Genomic DNA, 16,913 nt, shown 5'->3' with positions numbered 1-16,913 from the left:
GTCAGATACTTAAACTTTCATTGACTATAGCTTATTTAACATTAACCACGAACCTACTCCTCCATATAAACACTCCCTTCAATTTCTAATGACTGTGACTATGAAAGCCCAAAACTCGGAGTCAGGTTGAATTCGTCATGCCTATTGGTATGTCCGCCGAATCAGAAATTATGTGGTCACGAACAGCATAGATCCTCTTTTTACACTTTCTGTATTCCCTGTTTGATTAACCTATGAGCAAACAAGTTCAAGAAATCGAGAGTGCATGCAAATTCATGCACGCGGTTCGCATTACATCCAAATTTCCAGTCAAATTTCAATTTCGACATTTTATTTGCTACGTGGTTGACACTATCAGAATTCGGAATTCGGGATTCGGAACACCGTTACCTGGTGTGCTAACAGTCGGGACACCAGGTCGGGAGTTGGTATCGTTGATTGAAGTATCGGAGCCTGCCGCGGCTGCAATCTGGAGGGCACTCACATGCTTCCAATTCTTCTTTTCCTTCCCGCCCTCATCTGACGGCACAACGACTGTTATCTATCTCCTGCTCCCTCCGATCGTTATCGATTCGAGGTCAGTATATATGATTTTCGAGCTTGTCTTACATCTAACGTCCTCAATAGATTTACTTGGTGTCTTTCGTCATGTCGAGTACCGTCTCAGTACCTGCAACAGCTACCACAGCACAGGAGAGGCCTCATGTTGTCCCAACTGGATTTCAACATCCGTTGGATCCTTTGACTGCTGATGAAGTAACTTTTTTTCCAGAATCTGAATGCTACCGCTACTTACATCTATACCTATACCAGATTGCAGCTATCACTTTTACCGTTCGCCACTATATCACATCCAACTCAGAACTCGACTCGATCAAAGCTGTCAAGTTCATAACCACGTACCTGCTTCCTCCCCCGAAGAAAGCCGTCTTAGCTTATCTTGGTATCCCTCTGGTTCCCGAAACAGCACCTGAACCCCCTGCGCAGATCGTTAGGAGGGCTGAGGTCGATGTGAGTATCACTATGCCCTTGTAACCATTGACTGACCTCGACTGCTTCAGTTCCTTGATGTTGTCAACGGTTTTTCCTACAATGTCATATTGTCCCTTCACTCGGAAGGAAAATGGGTTGTGGACACATTCGATAAACTTCCAGATGGTGTCCAGCCTCAAATTTCAGTCGAAGAACTTATCCGATGTGAAAAGATTGTCAAGGCAGATCAGAATGTACAGGATCTCGCTAAGGCTGTTGGTATGTATTGACTATGGCTTTGTTCAAAATTCCGCTTCATGCTTACTCCGTGCTTACCAGGTGTACTTCCCGAACAAATCTACTGCGACGGTTGGTCGATCGGATATGACGACCGTTTTCCTCAGGCGCGGAGAATTCAGCAAGCGCTGCTCTTTGCTCGGTTTTCAGAACATGACAATCTCTACGCACACCCTATGGTATCTCTTCCTCTTATCTCCCCTCTATAATCGTTGAGAACCCGTCACAGGACTTTGTCGTAGTAATAGATGCCAACACCGAAGAGGTTCTCCAGATCGACTTCCCACCACACTATAAATCCACTGCCAATGGACCCGTACTCTCAGTGCCCAAGACGGAAATCCCACCTCTCTCGAGTGCCGAGGAGTCTTTTAAGATTTCGAATCGTGAACGCATCCCTCCTCCTAAGAAGGCGTTCGATTTCCTTCCCGATCTCATGGCAAAGACAGAGGAAGTGCTTGGTCCGGCTGGTATTGAAGCTAAAGAAAAGAAGCAGTTCAAGCCGAGAGAGGATATCAAGCCGTTGCACATCCTACAACCCGAGGGTGTGAGCTTTAGCATGAACGGAAATGAGCTTGAATGGCAGAACTGGAAAATGCACATCGGCGAGCATATTGTGTCCTAGAACAAAAACCTTGATTGCTGATGTTGATCTGTGTAGCTTTCAGTCACCGAGAGGGTATAGTCCTCTCGACAATCACGTACAACGACCACGGTGAAATTCGACCCATTATCTACCGTCTTTCCCTCGCTGAGATGGTTGTTCCTTATGGTGCACCGGAGTATCCTCATCCCCGTAAATTCGCTTTTGATTCGTGAGCGTTCGGAAGCGTTTATTTCGTTCGATCATGTTCTGAATAAGGTTCCTTAGTGGCGAATATGGTATGGGGACTATGGCTAACGAATTGTCGCTTGGGTGTGATTGCGTTGGTCAGATACACTATCTCGTATGCCCATGCTACATCGTAATGCACTGCACGCTGAACATCAATTATCGTTTAGCCTGGTGCTTATGTTTCGCATTCTGGAGCTGCAATCGTGATAAAGAACGTGATTTGCATCCATGAAGAGGACAACGGAGTTCTCTGGAAACACACCGACTATCGTCCTGGAGGAAGAACTCAGACCACTAGGCGAAGGAGGTTGGTGGTCAGCATGGTCTGTACGTTAGCTAACTACGGTGAGTAGTGATCGTTAATATTATTTGATGACTGATGGTTTCGATTCAGAGTACATTTGGAACTATCTCTTTTATCAGGATGGTTCGATCGAGATTGAGGCTCGCCTTACGGGGATCCTGCAAGTCTATGCCCAACAACAAGGCGAACCAAATTCATTCGGTACGACTGTCGCACCTGGCGTCAACGCGCATTATCATCAGCACATGTTCTCTTTCCGAATTGATCCCATGGTGGATGGCATCAAAAACAGTGTCGTGGAACAAGATGTCATTCCTATCGGAGGTGAAAAATCGGCTACTGGAGAGGACTTTAACTTTGCCGGAAATGCGTTCACTACGACGGAGACCGTTCTAGAGAAAGAAGGTGGAAGAGAGTATGATTTCGCCAAGGAGAGACGGTGGAGAATAACAAATTCAGCTAGAAAGCACTATGCTAGTGGGAAGGATGTTGGGTACTCGATTTCGATGAAGGGTGGTATTACACCTATCATGGCGAGGTCAGACAGTTGGGCTCTTCGTCGTGCTGGATTCACCCAGTATCCTATCTGGGTTGTCAAGGACGTTGAAGGTCCGAAGGGAGGCCGTATGTGGCCAGCCGGGAAGTACGTTCCACAAACAAGGGCCCAACCGGAAGATTCGGTCGGTTCGTGGGTCGCTGGAAAGCTTCCTGTAAAGGACGAAGATCTGTTGGTGTTTTTGACTGTAGGCACCACTCATATTCCACGACCGGAAGATTGGCCTGTGTATGTTCCATATTGGTTTCCTGTTCTACATATGATTGATATTGAGATTTCATTCATTTAGGATGCCTGTCGAGCATTTGAACATTGCTATCAAACCTCAGTCGTTCTTTGACAAAAATCCTAGCATGGATGTACCAGGTACTAAAGATGGCAAGAGTGTGTCCGCCTTTTCAGGACAGAGTTCAGCAGATGCCTGCGGATCTTGTCACTAGGAGTTCTATGCATATTGCCGAACACGTGTAGCAAATTAGGGTAACTGAGAATATGATATTAGGAAACAATGTGCTGCAATGTGTTGCCACTGACATGCTCTATGAACTGGTTAACTCTTTGACAGGTCAAATCGGCAGTTGAGAAATGACGCTTTGACCCGCGAGAGAAATCATCAAGGAGAGTCTATAACGTAAAACGGCGAAGATAATTTCTCTGACACTTCCAGTTCAATCAATTCCGTTTATTGCGGCTATATCCTTGCTATATAGTATACAATCTTGATTTTTCACAAATCCCTCATGGCGTCTCTCCCTAAAGCCGCAGCTGTTCCAGTGCCATCTTCTGTTGTTAAAAATTGCTGTCCCCTCGAAAACGAACCAATACTTGAGCCAGAAGCGGATCACACGGATTCTGTTGCTCAGAAGAAGAAGAAGAAGAAGCCAAAGAAATCCGCAGCAGCCAAAGCGAAAGATACAGCCGCCAAAAAGGCCGCTGAGTCTGGAGAAGCAGAGGGGCGTCCATCAGTGCTGTGCATCAGTAGGAATAAACACTGGAAGTATATCAGCTCGTATCATGTGCGTCTGCTTAATTTCTTGCTCAAAGTTTTATCTACTTACACGGATTAACCAGGGACCATGGCTTCAATTGCCTGTGGAATTGCTCGAGTCCCTATTTGCATTAAATCTGGATCCAGCAACTCTTACAGTTCCGGAACCAATTCCTCAACCATTCAGTAGTTCCAGGATTCCAATCACCGGTACCACAAATCTAAAGCTGCGTGACCGAGGCTTCGAAAGCCTCAGATCCGAGCTTGACTCTCCCGGAGGAGGCCGATTCATTGACCATGAACACTATATGTTAACTACCACAACGCAGCTTCCACCACCATCTCCTTTACCGTTGCTTAAACCAGGTACCGCTCCTCCCCCTCCTATAGACCCTGGAGTGTTAAAAAATGTAGCTTCAATCCGTCGTTTGATTGACGAAGCCGCGGAACTATCTGTACGTGCCTCGTCCGGACTTTCTGCAGCAGAGTTATCTTCCCCCGGTGTATTTGGTGGTATGAGCGGTTATGCATTGAATGGAAGTACGTGGGCCGCTGCCCAAACACTTGGAATCAACCCTTTGGGTGGAAATGGTGGCAGAAACGTCGCGATGAGTGCGATGAGAATTCACAGACTAAGAGCACTTGCAGTTCAGAAGTTGGCACAGGCGTACAAGGCAGACGAGATTGCGTCTAGTGTGATGGTGATGCAGGGCGGTAGTGTTTTTGACGACGTCGCGGAGAAAGTATTGAAAGTTGGTACGTGATGTGCGGTAGTTCATGTGTCTTTCGCCACATACTAAATCCCATTTTCAGATCCAAATGACGCTGATGCAAAATATGTTCACTTTTTCCATGAAAAGATACCTTCCCGGTTGGTACTGTTCCTCAGGCTAGTACGCCTCTCTGACATCACTGTATCAGGCAATTAGCCGAATCTACAACAACACAAATTCTAGACGAATTAATTGCGGCAAATCCCCAGCGGCTCGAATTCTTCCGCACCAGAGGCGTCGTTCACTGTTTCCGAGATGAATATACTCAGGCAATCAAAGACTTTACACATGCATTGAAGGAGGCGCGAGCAGTCCGTAGAGCTAAAATGCTGAGGCACGATCACAAAGACTTCGACAACCCAGGTGGGAAGGGCAACATGCGGGAGAAAGGTGGTCGGGGTGCAGGTGCAAGTGGTAAGAAGAAGAAAGGTAGGAATACTGGCGGTGGAAGAAGGCGAACAAATGGGCAAGCTCCTCCCAATGGAACTAGTGCAGCCGCTGAAGATGGAGATGAGGAGGCCAGTGGCGAAGGGGATAGTGCGATGGGTGATGTTGGCGACCTCCCACCGCCGCTTCACCCTTCTGCACTCCCTGACGCTCCTGACCCCATTGAACCTCAACTCCTATTTCTGCGCGGCTCAGCATATCTACAAAAAGCCGTTCACTTAATCGAACTCACTGTTTTGGACGTCGAGGGCCTCGACGAAAACGCAAGACCCAAAGAAGTGACTTTCAAATCCAAACATTATTTCAAAAATAACCCACCTAACCACTACGCCTTCGATACCTCCGAGTTGCGTCTGTGCTATTTACAGGATAGCTTATATGGTGGCGTCGAGATCGGAAACCCGGGAGGTCCTTTAGGATCATCTGACGGACCGAAATTGAAAGCCTATCGAAAGGCCTTAGCAGCGGATGGGTTTCGCGAACAAATCACGTCGTACATTAAGAAAGGTATACGGGATCATGAACGCTTTCTAAGCCATTTCGATACGCTGGAGGCTGATCCCAGTCATGAGAAAGGGAAAGGTGGTACGGGGCGGGAGGATTTGAAGGAACAGACGCAGTATGCTTTCACGTTATCAGAGTCTACTAGACCAGGTAACTACTCCACTTCTTCTGGCTCTTCTTCTCCTTACACGGGCTATTCCACCCACATCCCTCCTCCTGTTACGATGTTTACGACCTATCATCCACTCGTTGTGGAGTCTCACTACACGATTCTGCTTGCGCTCCTTATGCTAGGAGACTTTTCTCGAATTCTTCCTACTTTCATCAGAACTGCTTCTCTGGTGGATGGACTCGAAGGATATCCTGTATTTTTACCGCCCCGGTCCATGGCTCAAGCAGAGTTCGTGGAAGTCCTAGAACGACTGGCAGGCGGCTGGAAGAAGGGCCACTTTGAAGATGAGTATGCTCTGGTACTTCGTGGAAGGAACGCAACGACCCCTCCTTCATCGCTTCCCGTCAGTCGGGCTGCATCAATATATAGTCCGGCTTCAACCTCAGGCTCCTCGAGTCCTACTACCACGACCACAGACCTTTATGACGATGTACTTGGTACTGAGTCCTCAGCCACTGACGTCGGTGAAGGCGGGTCTTCTACCTCTGAACCCGGCTGTAGCGCAAGTGCTTCAACTGCTACTGCAAGTTCGGCCTCAGTGGACACTTTTGCTTCGTCGACAATCTCCTCAAACGTTTCTCCAAGACCTGATGCCGCTGATGCTCTTGACAGTCTGCGTATCCTTCTTGCTCCGGTGATTGCTAGGCAACGGGAGCGTGCAGAAGCGGCGGCGGCGGAGAAGAAGAAGGAGAAGACCAAAGGAAAGCGGAAAGGAGGTCAAGACTCTCCAATGCCACTCAATATTCCCCTGCATGGTCCACGAGTGGAGGTTGTTCTGGCGTGGTTGGCAGCTGTCCATCTTCCTGAGTTGGATGTCTAGAAGTGTGTGCGATGTTGATAGATATGCTGGTCATCTACTGTATGTATTGTCTTGTCTAAGGATTCCAAACCGATCCAGTATTTACATACGGTATTAATTACAATCAATTGACTTTTTTGCTCGGTCCAGAACTGATACATATTATTATGTCAGGACCTGGACGTATGAGCCAAGCTCCGATATCGTATGAACAGATATGTAAATGCCTCATGACGGCTGGAGCTCTTCCCTTTCTTTCTTTCCTTCACTATCACCTCATATACTCTGAATTCTAATGGCCGTCGAATTCGTTCCTCTACCTTTGCCAGCTTCAGCAGACGCATCAAAATTCATAGACTTTGGAAGAGAAGTTAGGGGCGTAGATCCTGGCTCGTTAAGCCCAGAGTTGTTTGAACAAATCAAGGATGCTTTATACAAGGTATTCACGCACTGACATATGGATTACCATATTCTTGACTGTGTACTATACAGCACGACGCGCTGTTGTTTCGCGATGTGAAGCTCACGCCAGAGCAACAGTATGCTCTCACTAAGGTGCGTCGTGATGAGATAATTAATCACACTGGCTCGATAAGAACTTTGTTTAACATCTATCGATAGGCTTTCGATCCTCAGTCGGAAAACTATGGCCATGGAAACAACAAGACCGAAGGCACGAAGAAATCCATTCTGCATCCTGATTTGAAGACCATTCCTCGTGTTCCACAAGTCCAACTTATCGGAAATGGGACCGTTTACAATCACGAAGGTCTCGCCGAAGCCATGTTGAAACACCCTTCGCACAGTACTTTCCATAAGACCCGAGTCACTCCCGAAGACGAAGCCAAGGGCATTACTCGGTTCTACAGATGGCACATCGACGCTGCTTTATACGATTTATCGCCGCCCAAAGTCACTACTCTCTATGGCATCAATGTCCCTAAAGGCAACCACCAGACATGTCGATACGACGATGGAACTGGTGACGAACTCGACGTGCCTTTGGGGACTACAGCATTTGTTAGCGGGAAAACCATGTTCGATATCCTACCTAAAGACCTGAAGAGTCTCGCTGTACGAAGCCGAGTACGATATGCGCCACACCCGTATGTGTGGATGGCTCCTGCACATGCCATGTCCACTGGACTGGGCATCGAGAGTGAGGGTTTGGAGCTGCCATTGGATGAACTTCCTCCATGGGAGGAGGAGCGTCGGAAGGTGCTTCCCGTTGTGTGGAAGAACCCTGTAACGGGCAATTTGCACTTCCAAGTTCATCCTTGTGGTGCTGCGGAGCTTATCGTCGACCCTCTGCCTGCGGGAGCGAGTCGGGACGGCGCCTTGTATCCCGATGGAGCTCATATCACTGATCTGAAGGAGGTTCGGGATTTGTTATACAAGATGCAGCGACCAGCTATCGCTCCAAAAGTAAGCATTTATACACCTATTGGCTGCTTGTCTCTCAAGTATTCTATTAGCTTGTGTATCCACACGATTGGCGCGAGAACGATCTTGTCCTTTTTCATAACCGTGGAGTTCTCCACTCTGTTGTAGGTGCGTTCACAAAGGAGCAGGTCCGTGCTTTCCATCAGTGTAACCTCGCTGCTTCGGATGACCCTTCTGGTCCCACGAAGGAGGACGTCGAAGCTTATGCGTAGAGGGGGAAGTAGATCCACAATGTTGTACAATAAAAGGTCACGGATAATGTATATTGTCGTTTCTTCCACGATGATTGATTTATGGAGAGTGATTCTACAAACATGATGATGAAATACAATTCTACATTCTCGAGGGGATACAGATTGTTTTCATCAATTACTCCACTACATGCAGTCGTTCTATGCGGCGGGGGCTAAGCTAGCAGCTTTCTCGACAAGTTTCTAAATGAAGAGCGATTAATACATGACGCTCAAAGCTTTCAATTAAGAGACGGGTATCTACCGTGAGATTAGCTGGAAGTGCGCCTTTAGTTTCTTCGATCTTCTCACCATTGCGGAAGACCATGAAGGTGGGCATCTAGAAAGGATAGACAAACAGTGAATAGTCAGGTCGAGCTTGATCACAGACGAATGCAAAAATAAACACGTACAGCAGTAATGCCGACTTCCTGTGCAATAGCCTCCTGTGCATCGGTGTCGACTTTGAAGAACTTGACACCAGCAAAGTCGGGCTTCGTAGAAAGTTTCTCGAATACGGGTGATATCTGTTTACAAGGCCCACACCATGTTGCCCAAAAGTCGATGATTACAGGCGTATCGCCGTTGATCTTCAATGGGCAATGCCAGACATTGTGAGTTCAGTTCATGACAATTAGATGGAGGCAGGTTATATATTTACAATTTCCATAAACTCTTGCTGTGATTCAATGACTTTGACCATCTTGATAGTGTAGAACGCAAAGTGGTTGCGGCTGGATTCGGAACTGAAATCGATGACGATTCGGATATCTCAAGCTTTGACATATCACGTGGAAATTTGAAGCCCTAACCTTAGCTGCTGTCAGAAATTTGCTCTTGCGCCGTGGGGGTTGGACTTGTTCGCCGCGCCATTGTCACCATGCATTTGATGTACGTCCTCGATGAGTCGGGCAATAGAATATACACGCTCAAAGTGCGCGCTCATATGTCTTTCTCCTAATTCAATTACTAATGCGAACTCTTCCTCTAGAAAATAACAGACTCAGGCAAAATCACTAAATCTGCTCATCCTGGTAAGTATTCGCGTATCCCACATCTCCGGGATCCTTTCTGGTAGCATTTCTAAAGCCCAACTTCAACAAGCTCGCTTTTCTCCTGACGACAAATTCTCAAGACATCGTGTCACTTTGAAAAAACGCTATGGGGTGTTATTGACCCAGTTACCTGCGAAACCGATGTGATTTGAATACTCAACTGGATTGCCGGAGGACGTTTCCAAAGTCGACCCCACAGGAGCTTTTTGTTTGCTGTTGGATCAGACATGAGATATGGGGTAACTAGATGAGGTGGACCTAGTTCAGTGTCGGTTTTTTTTTCAAAAACGTGCGGACCATGATGGAATTGTTGAGGCTAGTTGCGCTTCGACAATCTTCTGAGTGTCCAGGACTGGCTCTGTGGTGTCCTTATGCGTATTCGTTGCCGAGAGCTGGTCCCGCCGACACGTTCCTTGTCTTCCTGGTGAATCCGTACAATGTTGGGAGTGTATGCTGCTGTTTTATCTATCCCTTTGTTTCTTATGGTCCCCTACGCGTCCTTCACAACTCAGACTCAAAGCTTCAAGAGTGATACCGTTCAACAATTCGCACACGAAAATCTTGGGCTCTGCCACTAAATAATGCCTGTCCTTGCCTGTCGTTAAAAATTCGCGTATGAGGATTCACTCATTAATATAACTCATAATCATCAAGCACTACATGCACGTGATGTATAATGATAATAGCGGATGACTAATAGTAACTGGGTAATCGTTTCGAAGTTCTCTCATGTAAAATGCCTTCTCGATCTCGGTCGCGTTCTCGAGAGCGCTCAGAGGAAGATATACAACTACCGAACAACGCAAAACCGATAAGTAAGGCTGATTACTTCCAGAAGAGCGATGAATTCAGGGTTTGGCTGAAGGATGAGAAAGGAAAGGTGCGGTTAGGGCTTTTTCCATACAAGGATGGCGTCCTCATCGAAAGAAAGCACAGTATTTCGATGAACTCTCCGGTGAGAAGGCGAGAAGGTGAGCATTCTCATTGAATCTGAATATAGCTGTGAAATTTGAATGTTCATTTTACAAACTAGCTACTTCCAAAAGTTCGTCAAGGTACCGAACTTTGTACATATGGTACTCCCAAGCTATTAACGCGTGACAATTATACTTCTCTGCACAGTACTGGAATAGAGGCAAGCTTCCCAGTGAGTGGCAAATATCTCTTATTGTATTCCTGTCGGTACGAAAGATATATCTTCCATCAGAATCACTTTACGCTGGCATAGATAGTTCCACAATTCCTTCACGAGCTCAAACTGGATACAAATGGTCATTTGCCTCCAAAGTGTCGCGTACTGACGATGAGGCCCTGAAAAGAGCACGCGCCTCTGTCAGCGCGGCAACTTTGAATCGTGATTTTGATGAATCCCTAGAAGGACCATCCAAAAGTAGTCGCGTTCAAGGACCTACCCTACCTTCGTCTTCAGATATGCAGCTCGCGCGGGAATACGCTGCAGAGTCCAAAGAAGATGACCGCCGGCTGAAGCGAAAACGTGATCGTAAGGAAGATAAGGACCGGATTGAGGATATGGTTGGGCCGAAAGAGGGTGGCCGTGAGGGAATGTTGGAGAAAAAGAGGGTCAAGAGGGAAAGTGACCGAGCGTTCAGAGACAGAGGGGATGAAGGACTTGAAGTGGATGAATCCACGCTCATGGGCGGTGGAGATAGCTTCAAACAGCAGTGAGTCTCGATTCCCAGAGAATTCAGTCCTCGAGCCTCGAATCTCCACTTAACGTCATCTTAGAATTGCTCGAAGGGACGCCGCTCGTCAGCGATACCAACAAAAGAATGAAGAGAAAGTGACTACGATTAGGGAACGGGCGTCCGCGTTTAAGGAGAAGGAAGATGCTACTATGGCCATGTTTCAGAAGCTCGCAAGGGAACGATTTGGCTGACTGCCAAAACGGCTCTTCTCGATATTTCTCACTGCGAAGGCAGGCAAACGTTCCTTCGATACCGTGTTCAGCTGTCATTTATTCTCCATCCAATCTCAAGGTACTTATCACACTCTATGTAGAATGTATATCCAAACCTGACAGTAATAATGCAATGAATAGGAAATATTTTCTCTGGCACTTAAATGACGAAATAAAATATGTACACAGAAGTGGGGTGGCTGACTTTGCTTCTTCCTGCTAAGCTATTCACATCCAGCTCGAATCGTCGGGGTCCAAAACTTCAGCCTGGGGGAGTCTGGTCAGTTGGCTATGTATAGTATGCAACATTCTCAACACACCTCGGGGAAACGGGCTCTTCGCTGACTATTATTAGCGCTGTTGGTTGGCTGGGAATTTTTCCTGAACGAGAAACCGAGCTTTGAGCTGAGCTTGTATCGAGGGGCATCCCAGGTTCTATCTTCCGGATCCAGCATTTGGCTCCGGTCAACCATTATTCTGGGCCCTTTGTCCTTTCGGGTCCGTAATGCCTGAGAGGGTCGACTATTAGTTGCACTACGACCACCTTCCAATGGTGCCCTGCTTGACAGATAATCATTCCCCCCCTGATCGGTGAAATAATCGTTCAAATCTTCCGAAAATCTTTTCAAAAAAGTTGAACCTTAACTTACCCATAGAGTGATTGTGTCGTCTTCATCGTCTTGACTCATATCAAAATCGACCTGGAACAAAATCAATCCTTGGTACCTTAACGAGAAGCCAACACGAACATACCAGAGTATTGCACTCCGACTGAAGGTTTGTAGGCGATATACGTGCAATTAATGCAACTTCAGCCTCGGCACTGTATGTTGATTGCTTCTACGAGTCACCCAAGTGAGTTGACATGATCTTCCAATGACGAGCAGGAAACACTTACTTTACTGCCCAAAGCTCGCGCCATTACGTTCCTCAGTTTTCTTCCAGACGGCTCCGAAGCCTCGATGTGGTTATAACTATTCTGAGAGTTCAATGATGAGTTTTTCGAAACGGCGGTCTACAACCTCGATTTGCGCATACCTGCATGTTGGGTGGAGATGTGTAGAGGTAGTGCAGGAATATTTGAAGGGTGAAGATCTGTAAATGTAGAATAGTATCTGACCATTCTTTATCCTGAGCTATAAGTAGGTTTTCCGAGTTCTCCGCCGTCAAACCTTGCCAGCAGATGCATGATCAATAAATAACGTATTGTTCGTAGTACCTTCCCTTAGTCACTAGTTCCAGACTTGTCGCATGATGTTAGATGTTTCTATAAGAGGATGTATACGCGTTGTTCCTTGAGAATGATCACGATCGATACAAGTAGCAGAGCTATCTCACCAATTTTAGGTTTTTGCCCTACATACGAGGAGCATTTGACGACCCGAAAACTTGCCGCTGGTGATGCGGGACCGTCGAGGCACCGAAAATATGCCGCTATGACGCTCCTGATGACAGGAATACGGTTGACCAGAAAAACGAAGATAATCATGATCATAATTACAGAGAGAGCGAGCTCAATTAGGAAGGCATAGTAGCTTGAACCGCTTCATCTCCACCCGGTGCAATTACGTGTCAATCTAACCTCAGAGTTGCGTCGCTGGAAATAGCTGCTAGGGGCCTTATTTCTGTACAGATAAGACTCGAAAGCAAATACAGCATGTACGTTGATGCTACACGAGGAACGATGTCAAATCCCTTCCACCCCGAATCAGTCAGCCCTTGTCATTCGGACCTGTAAACTACATCGTAACGGTTTATGACAAAGATAGAAATTGGCCTAAGAATACGGAACACATCTGGAGCACATAAACCGCAAATAACGGTTTATTCATATGCGTCACAGTCAAAAAATACGTCCTCGCTCGACTCGACATCTGAATCCGAGCTTGATTTAGATTGCGATCCCTGGATCTCTAGCGACGCAGGACGAAGAATGTTACCCAAGGTGGTCAGTAGCATCCTTGAGGTCGAAGAATGTTCCCCTGCAGGAAGCTCCTGTTCATGGTACCTTTTCAATTACCAGCTGTGGTCAGCAAAAAATTCAGATTTAATCACCTTCAACCATTTGAATACTTCATTTACTGACTCTAGATCGTTGTCCAATCGGCCGTTGCGTATGTACTCTTCCAGAGATACCATAAGATCATGGCGCGGACACGCTCGAGCGAGATGCTTGCACCAGTATCTCTCGGCATATAGAAAGTTATCGTTGTCGTTTATAAGGGTTTCCATGCAGCGCACTGCAAGTGTGGCATGACAGTTGGTCAAATCGACAAATACTGTATGAATACTTTGTGTACCAGGGGATGCAAAACCATTGGAGTAGTTGGCACTTGAATGCGGAGATGATTCTGATTCAGCTGAAATCCTTAGCGGACAAATGTGTCTCAAGTCAGCAAGTTGTGATTCATCGCAGCCGATGATCTGGCAGAAGACTTTCTCGCTATTGTAGAGGTCGAACCCCAGGTCAACGTCAGGAATTATAGCGTTGAATGCCAACAAGTTCCCCAAGGTAGCGAGTTGCATGTTCCAATCATGACAGGTTCCCACAACAGAGACATAGAATCCGAGAGAAAACTTATGAAAACGTTGAACAAGATCTTTTGGAGGATTTTGTTTATTCTATCTCATGATGAGATCGTAGAAAGATATGAGGGAAACATTGAGAGCTTGTGCTCACCTCAGCCCAACGTTTAACACGATTCACTTCGCCAATGAAAGTTCCCACTTGCGTAATCGATTTCCAAGCTGAATGGTAGAGATGTGGCCCGAGAAAAACTAAACGATTAGCATAAGCATAGATGTCTGTTGCCCGTAGCTCATGCATCAACTCTGGAGTCGTTATAGCAGAGGTACAATGATATGCCCAGTTGCAGTGATATACCAATTCTTGACCAAGAGCATATGTGAAAGGTTTAAGCCTGACCAGCGGGCGCAACCCCCAGGCTTGCATCCTTCCAGCAAAGGATGGTGAGAGACTTTTCTCCCGCATGAGTTTCAAACAACGGCGCGCCAGGTAGTTGTGATGGGCTGAACGATCAATGAAAAATCTATCAGCGCGGTTCGGATCGAGTGAAAAGTCGGAAAATGATTTATGTGCGAATTCAATTGGGAGGAGATGAGGCGCTACATGGGTCAAGTCAGGAGTGGTCTTTAGTAGCGAATGCATTCCTGAAAGAGTGGCGGAGACTGCGCCTGGTTGCAAGGCGAGTAATTCCTCGAGCATCTTTGTTGTGGGCGTCATGATGTCATGAAAGACTACGATGCTTCCAATAATTCGTACAAGCTGTTCGGAATTTGGATTGGCGGACAGTATACCCTGGTATAATTTATCCAATTCGCCAAATGGCCGATCGGAAGATGCATATTCTGGCTCATCAAAAAGCGGTACTCCCACTATATTATGTACATCTTCAGGGTCTGTCAAACCCAAAACAATACGCAGACGTTCAGAGGGAAGGGAGTAATCGTCATCCACAAACTGAAGCACTGTGGAGGCAAAGATGAATTGGCCTGATGCTTTGTAGACTAGTTCATCTAACTGTTTCGAAGTGGGCCAAGGTTGATGAACTTGATACATAGTAGTCGAACGACGAGAATATATCTGCGCGAACCCATCCGAGAGATATTTTCGAATATCTTCGTCAGAATCTTCAAGCGCAACCCGGGTACAGATGTGTGCAAGTGTTTCAAAAACGTTTTTGATCCGGGGTTCTGGTCGACTAGTCACCAAAAAGATAAGAGGTATCCCGCCAGATACCAGTCCCCTAGCAATAGAAAGGAGAACGCGTTCTTGGCTGCGACCATCTATGCATTCATCCAGACCATCTAGGATGACCAGAAGTGGAGAACTCTCTTCGGAATTATTTAGGCCTTGAAAGGGCTGCAAGATCAGTTCACGGAACTGTTCTTCGAGAGGAGCATCTAGAATCATGATGTTGGATTCAACCACAGCGTTTATCGCTGTGCGTAGCCTCGGAATGGCATTGGTTAATTGGAAAACGAGACTAGGAATTAAGCGCCGAATGCTATTACGCGCAGGGTCGTCTCGCCAGAAGAAAAAGGTAGCTGCCAATTTCCCTTCATGCGCAAATCGTTCTGCTACTGTTTGAGCGACGGACGACTTTCCGACTCCAGCGCCGCCGTATAGCCAGCATATCTGTGACTCCTGTTTGGGATTAGCGATCCATTGTGACAGTCTGCTGAGGACCGCTTCACGAGTGCCTCCATGACACCTAGCAGGTGGATATTGGGTTTCTGAATTATACATAGCAGACGTGGATGCCGACTTGTACAGTCGATAAAGGCCTAACAAAAGATGTCATAAAGCTAATGAACGGCTATTAATCCTCAAATAATTTGTGCACCTTTGAATTGATCGGCATGGCTGATATTGTATATCAGATCGCGGCCAACGCTGTTGAAGACGCTGTTCATTATCATGAAATCTTTGGCATTTTCGAACATCGGAGTCGCGATGGACATTTCTTTCTGAGGCTTCGGGTTAGGAGGGTCCATAGCGCGCAGCGGCTATGTACAGACAACAAGATCCTTGACCTGACTGACACAACGAGGCAATTGGGATGATATACACGTGAGTTACCTCGGAATGCACCGAATTCTATGTAGAGCTTGACAAAGTCTTTTGTGGGGCAGATATGAACAGTTTCGCAATCGGTCTTCACTTGAACCTCATACATTGAACTCGAGTAATCAGATCAGCACAAGAGAAATTCACAACTAAACTCGACGTTAACAGGTATCAGGATTAAGGGTTGAGAAACCATACCTATGTAATCCACACTATCCCATAACTACCCGTCATCCAAATCCTCTTCATCATCCATTCCATCGTTATCCTCATCATCTTCATCATCCTCGTTGTTCATGCTGTCGTCCATGTCTTCCATACTAGCGTCTAAATCATTCTCTCCATCTCCATCGTCCTCGAGAACGGAAGGAGGACCACCAGACGCTGAGGCTGCTGAGACGGAGTCTTCCGATTCATCTTCATCGGCCTGCAACACGGAATTGAAAATGTCTGACGATATAATCAGAGGGTGATGAAACGTACATCGTTCTTCTCCTCTAAGACTGTGAGCGTCTTCCCAATCGGCACTAGAAATGAGAATCCTCGTTGGTGTATTGCAAGGCTCTATAAAGAGATCATATTAATTGAGTCAGTTTAGAGCGCACAGCAGAAATATAGTTCGGAGCCCAACAACAGCGCAAATTCAAACGAAAAACTCACCAATTCATCCAACTCATTCTCCTCCTCACTCAGATCGTCCATCTCGCGTTGCAAGTTGCGTTTAGCATTCAAATGACCATGTATTCCCACCGAACTTCTTCCCGAGCTACTGGTTAAGTCTCCCCCAGCATTTGATTGTCCTCCCGAAGTCCATAACGACGCCGAATTCGCGGGGAAAGAGTGGCTTTTTGGCAATGGATATGTTTGAGGCGGATGCGGAGGGGTGGGTAAGAGACGAGGGAAGAGCTGGGGTCTTGGGATTAGGGTTGGTGTTGACACCGACATCGCATGATAAAGTGTAAGATAAGTATGTACGACGAGCCAGAGGGGAAATACGCGTTGTTTGTCACCACCATCGAATCCAAATAC

At 46.6% G+C, this 16,913-nt stretch overlaps 9 protein-coding genes across 9 annotated transcripts; 5 read left to right on the top strand and 4 right to left on the bottom strand.

The window, feature by feature from the left end:
• Positions 1–648: 648 nt before the first annotated feature.
• C8R40DRAFT_1161195 (copper amine oxidase) lies at positions 649–3,404 on the top strand (the record flags this gene model as incomplete). The annotated part of the gene is made up of 11 exons (XM_046230095.1): positions 649–756; positions 814–1,011; positions 1,062–1,251; positions 1,312–1,448; positions 1,499–1,723; positions 1,763–1,874; positions 1,931–2,084; positions 2,141–2,216; positions 2,272–2,449; positions 2,499–3,192; positions 3,254–3,404. 11 exons carry the CDS (start codon positions 649–651, stop codon positions 3,402–3,404), a joined length of 2,223 nt encoding a protein of 740 aa, XP_046085491.1.
• Positions 3,405–3,704: 300 nt separating this feature from the next.
• On the top strand, positions 3,705–6,668 carry C8R40DRAFT_1171504 (uncharacterized protein; the record flags this gene model as incomplete). Its single annotated transcript, XM_046231713.1, has 4 exons — positions 3,705–3,980; positions 4,036–4,708; positions 4,766–4,823; positions 4,874–6,668. The coding sequence occupies 4 exons, from the start codon at positions 3,705–3,707 to the stop codon at positions 6,666–6,668; spliced, it is 2,802 nt and encodes a 933-aa protein (XP_046085490.1).
• Positions 6,669–6,826: 158 nt separating this feature from the next.
• C8R40DRAFT_1108687 (uncharacterized protein) lies at positions 6,827–8,352 on the top strand. Its single transcript, XM_046228267.1, has 4 exons — positions 6,827–7,086; positions 7,140–7,202; positions 7,269–8,072; positions 8,123–8,352. Exons 1-4 carry the CDS (start codon positions 6,943–6,945, stop codon positions 8,300–8,302), a joined length of 1,191 nt encoding a protein of 396 aa, XP_046085489.1. The 5' UTR covers positions 6,827–6,942; the 3' UTR covers positions 8,303–8,352.
• C8R40DRAFT_1108685 (putative thioredoxin) lies at positions 8,353–9,092 on the bottom strand. Its single transcript, XM_046228266.1, has 4 exons — positions 8,982–9,092; positions 8,734–8,910; positions 8,586–8,660; positions 8,353–8,524 (listed from the first exon to the last, which is right to left on the bottom strand). Exons 1-4 carry the CDS (start codon positions 9,021–9,023, stop codon positions 8,483–8,485), a joined length of 336 nt encoding a protein of 111 aa, XP_046085488.1. The 5' UTR covers positions 9,024–9,092; the 3' UTR covers positions 8,353–8,482.
• Positions 9,093–9,200: 108 nt separating this feature from the next.
• C8R40DRAFT_1047281 (Nop10 family nucleolar RNA-binding protein) lies at positions 9,201–9,522 on the top strand (the record flags this gene model as incomplete). The annotated part of the gene is made up of 3 exons (XM_046224433.1): positions 9,201–9,254; positions 9,312–9,354; positions 9,425–9,522. The coding sequence occupies 3 exons, from the start codon at positions 9,201–9,203 to the stop codon at positions 9,520–9,522; spliced, it is 195 nt and encodes a 64-aa protein (XP_046085487.1).
• Positions 9,523–10,111: 589 nt separating this feature from the next.
• On the top strand, positions 10,112–11,272 carry C8R40DRAFT_1161191 (uncharacterized protein; the record flags this gene model as incomplete). The annotated part of the gene is made up of 6 exons (XM_046230094.1): positions 10,112–10,255; positions 10,312–10,346; positions 10,409–10,430; positions 10,498–10,522; positions 10,583–11,057; positions 11,122–11,272. The coding sequence occupies 6 exons, from the start codon at positions 10,112–10,114 to the stop codon at positions 11,270–11,272; spliced, it is 852 nt and encodes a 283-aa protein (XP_046085486.1).
• Positions 11,273–11,435: 163 nt separating this feature from the next.
• On the bottom strand, positions 11,436–12,823 carry C8R40DRAFT_313127 (uncharacterized protein). The gene is made up of 7 exons (XM_046234673.1): positions 12,632–12,823; positions 12,336–12,560; positions 12,192–12,272; positions 12,047–12,133; positions 11,944–11,994; positions 11,614–11,877; positions 11,436–11,560 (listed from the first exon to the last, which is right to left on the bottom strand). The coding sequence occupies exons 2-7, from the start codon at positions 12,414–12,416 to the stop codon at positions 11,522–11,524; spliced, it is 603 nt and encodes a 200-aa protein (XP_046085485.1). The 5' UTR covers positions 12,417–12,560; positions 12,632–12,823; the 3' UTR covers positions 11,436–11,521.
• A 235-nt stretch (positions 12,824–13,058) lies between these two features.
• On the bottom strand, positions 13,059–15,961 carry C8R40DRAFT_313624 (uncharacterized protein). Its single transcript, XM_046234676.1, has 4 exons — positions 15,661–15,961; positions 13,974–15,601; positions 13,349–13,915; positions 13,059–13,301 (listed from the first exon to the last, which is right to left on the bottom strand). Exons 1-4 carry the CDS (start codon positions 15,809–15,811, stop codon positions 13,293–13,295), a joined length of 2,355 nt encoding a protein of 784 aa, XP_046085484.1. The 5' UTR covers positions 15,812–15,961; the 3' UTR covers positions 13,059–13,292.
• A 146-nt stretch (positions 15,962–16,107) lies between these two features.
• Positions 16,108–16,829, bottom strand: C8R40DRAFT_1171499 (uncharacterized protein; the record flags this gene model as incomplete). Its single annotated transcript, XM_046231712.1, has 3 exons — positions 16,108–16,311; positions 16,368–16,448; positions 16,545–16,829. The coding sequence occupies 3 exons, from the start codon at positions 16,827–16,829 to the stop codon at positions 16,108–16,110; spliced, it is 570 nt and encodes a 189-aa protein (XP_046085483.1).
• Positions 16,830–16,913: the final 84 nt, after the last annotated feature.

The sequence above is a fragment of the Lentinula edodes genome (assembly GCF_021015755.1).
Source record: "Lentinula edodes strain Le(Bin) 0899 ss11 chromosome Unknown C8R40scaffold_21, whole genome shotgun sequence".
Classification (NCBI taxonomy): Eukaryota; Fungi; Basidiomycota; class Agaricomycetes; order Agaricales; family Omphalotaceae; genus Lentinula; species Lentinula edodes.
This window is presented reverse-complemented; position numbering and strand designations above follow the sequence as displayed.

What these genes read in the sequence shown, in the direction of transcription:
- C8R40DRAFT_1108685 (XM_046228266.1), bottom strand. Translation starts at nt 9,023, where the DNA reads ATGGTCAAAGTCATTGAATCACAGCAAGAGTTTATGGAAATT. An exon ending in AGCAAGAGTTTATGGAAATT is followed by an intron (nt 8,911 to 8,981) that starts GTAAATATATAA and finishes TGCCCATTGAAG; the next exon opens with ATCAACGGCGATACGCCTGT. An exon ending in AGGAAGTCGGCATTACTGCT is followed by an intron (nt 8,661 to 8,733) that starts GTACGTGTTTAT and finishes TATCCTTTCTAG; the next exon opens with ATGCCCACCTTCATGGTCTT.
- C8R40DRAFT_1108687 (XM_046228267.1), top strand. Translation starts at nt 6,943, where the DNA reads ATGGCCGTCGAATTCGTTCCTCTACCTTTGCCAGCTTCAGCAGACGCA. An exon ending in TCAAGGATGCTTTATACAAG is followed by an intron (nt 7,087 to 7,139) that starts GTATTCACGCAC and finishes TGTACTATACAG; the next exon opens with CACGACGCGCTGTTGTTTCG. An exon ending in GACCAGCTATCGCTCCAAAA is followed by an intron (nt 8,073 to 8,122) that starts GTAAGCATTTAT and finishes GTATTCTATTAG; the next exon opens with CTTGTGTATCCACACGATTG.
- C8R40DRAFT_313127 (XM_046234673.1), bottom strand. Translation starts at nt 12,416, where the DNA reads ATGGTCAGATACTATTCTACATTTACAGATCTTCACCCTTCAAATATT. An exon ending in TACACATCTCCACCCAACAT is followed by an intron (nt 12,273 to 12,335) that starts GCAGGTATGCGC and finishes TTGAACTCTCAG; the next exon opens with AATAGTTATAACCACATCGA. An exon ending in AGTCGGAGTGCAATACTCTG is followed by an intron (nt 11,995 to 12,046) that starts GTATGTTCGTGT and finishes ATTTTGTTCCAG; the next exon opens with GTCGATTTTGATATGAGTCA.
- C8R40DRAFT_313624 (XM_046234676.1), bottom strand. Translation starts at nt 15,811, where the DNA reads ATGGACCCTCCTAACCCGAAGCCTCAGAAAGAAATGTCCATCGCGACT. An exon ending in CCATGCCGATCAATTCAAAG is followed by an intron (nt 15,602 to 15,660) that starts GTGCACAAATTA and finishes ATCTTTTGTTAG; the next exon opens with GCCTTTATCGACTGTACAAG. An exon ending in GTGTTAAACGTTGGGCTGAG is followed by an intron (nt 13,916 to 13,973) that starts GTGAGCACAAGC and finishes ATCATGAGATAG; the next exon opens with AATAAACAAAATCCTCCAAA.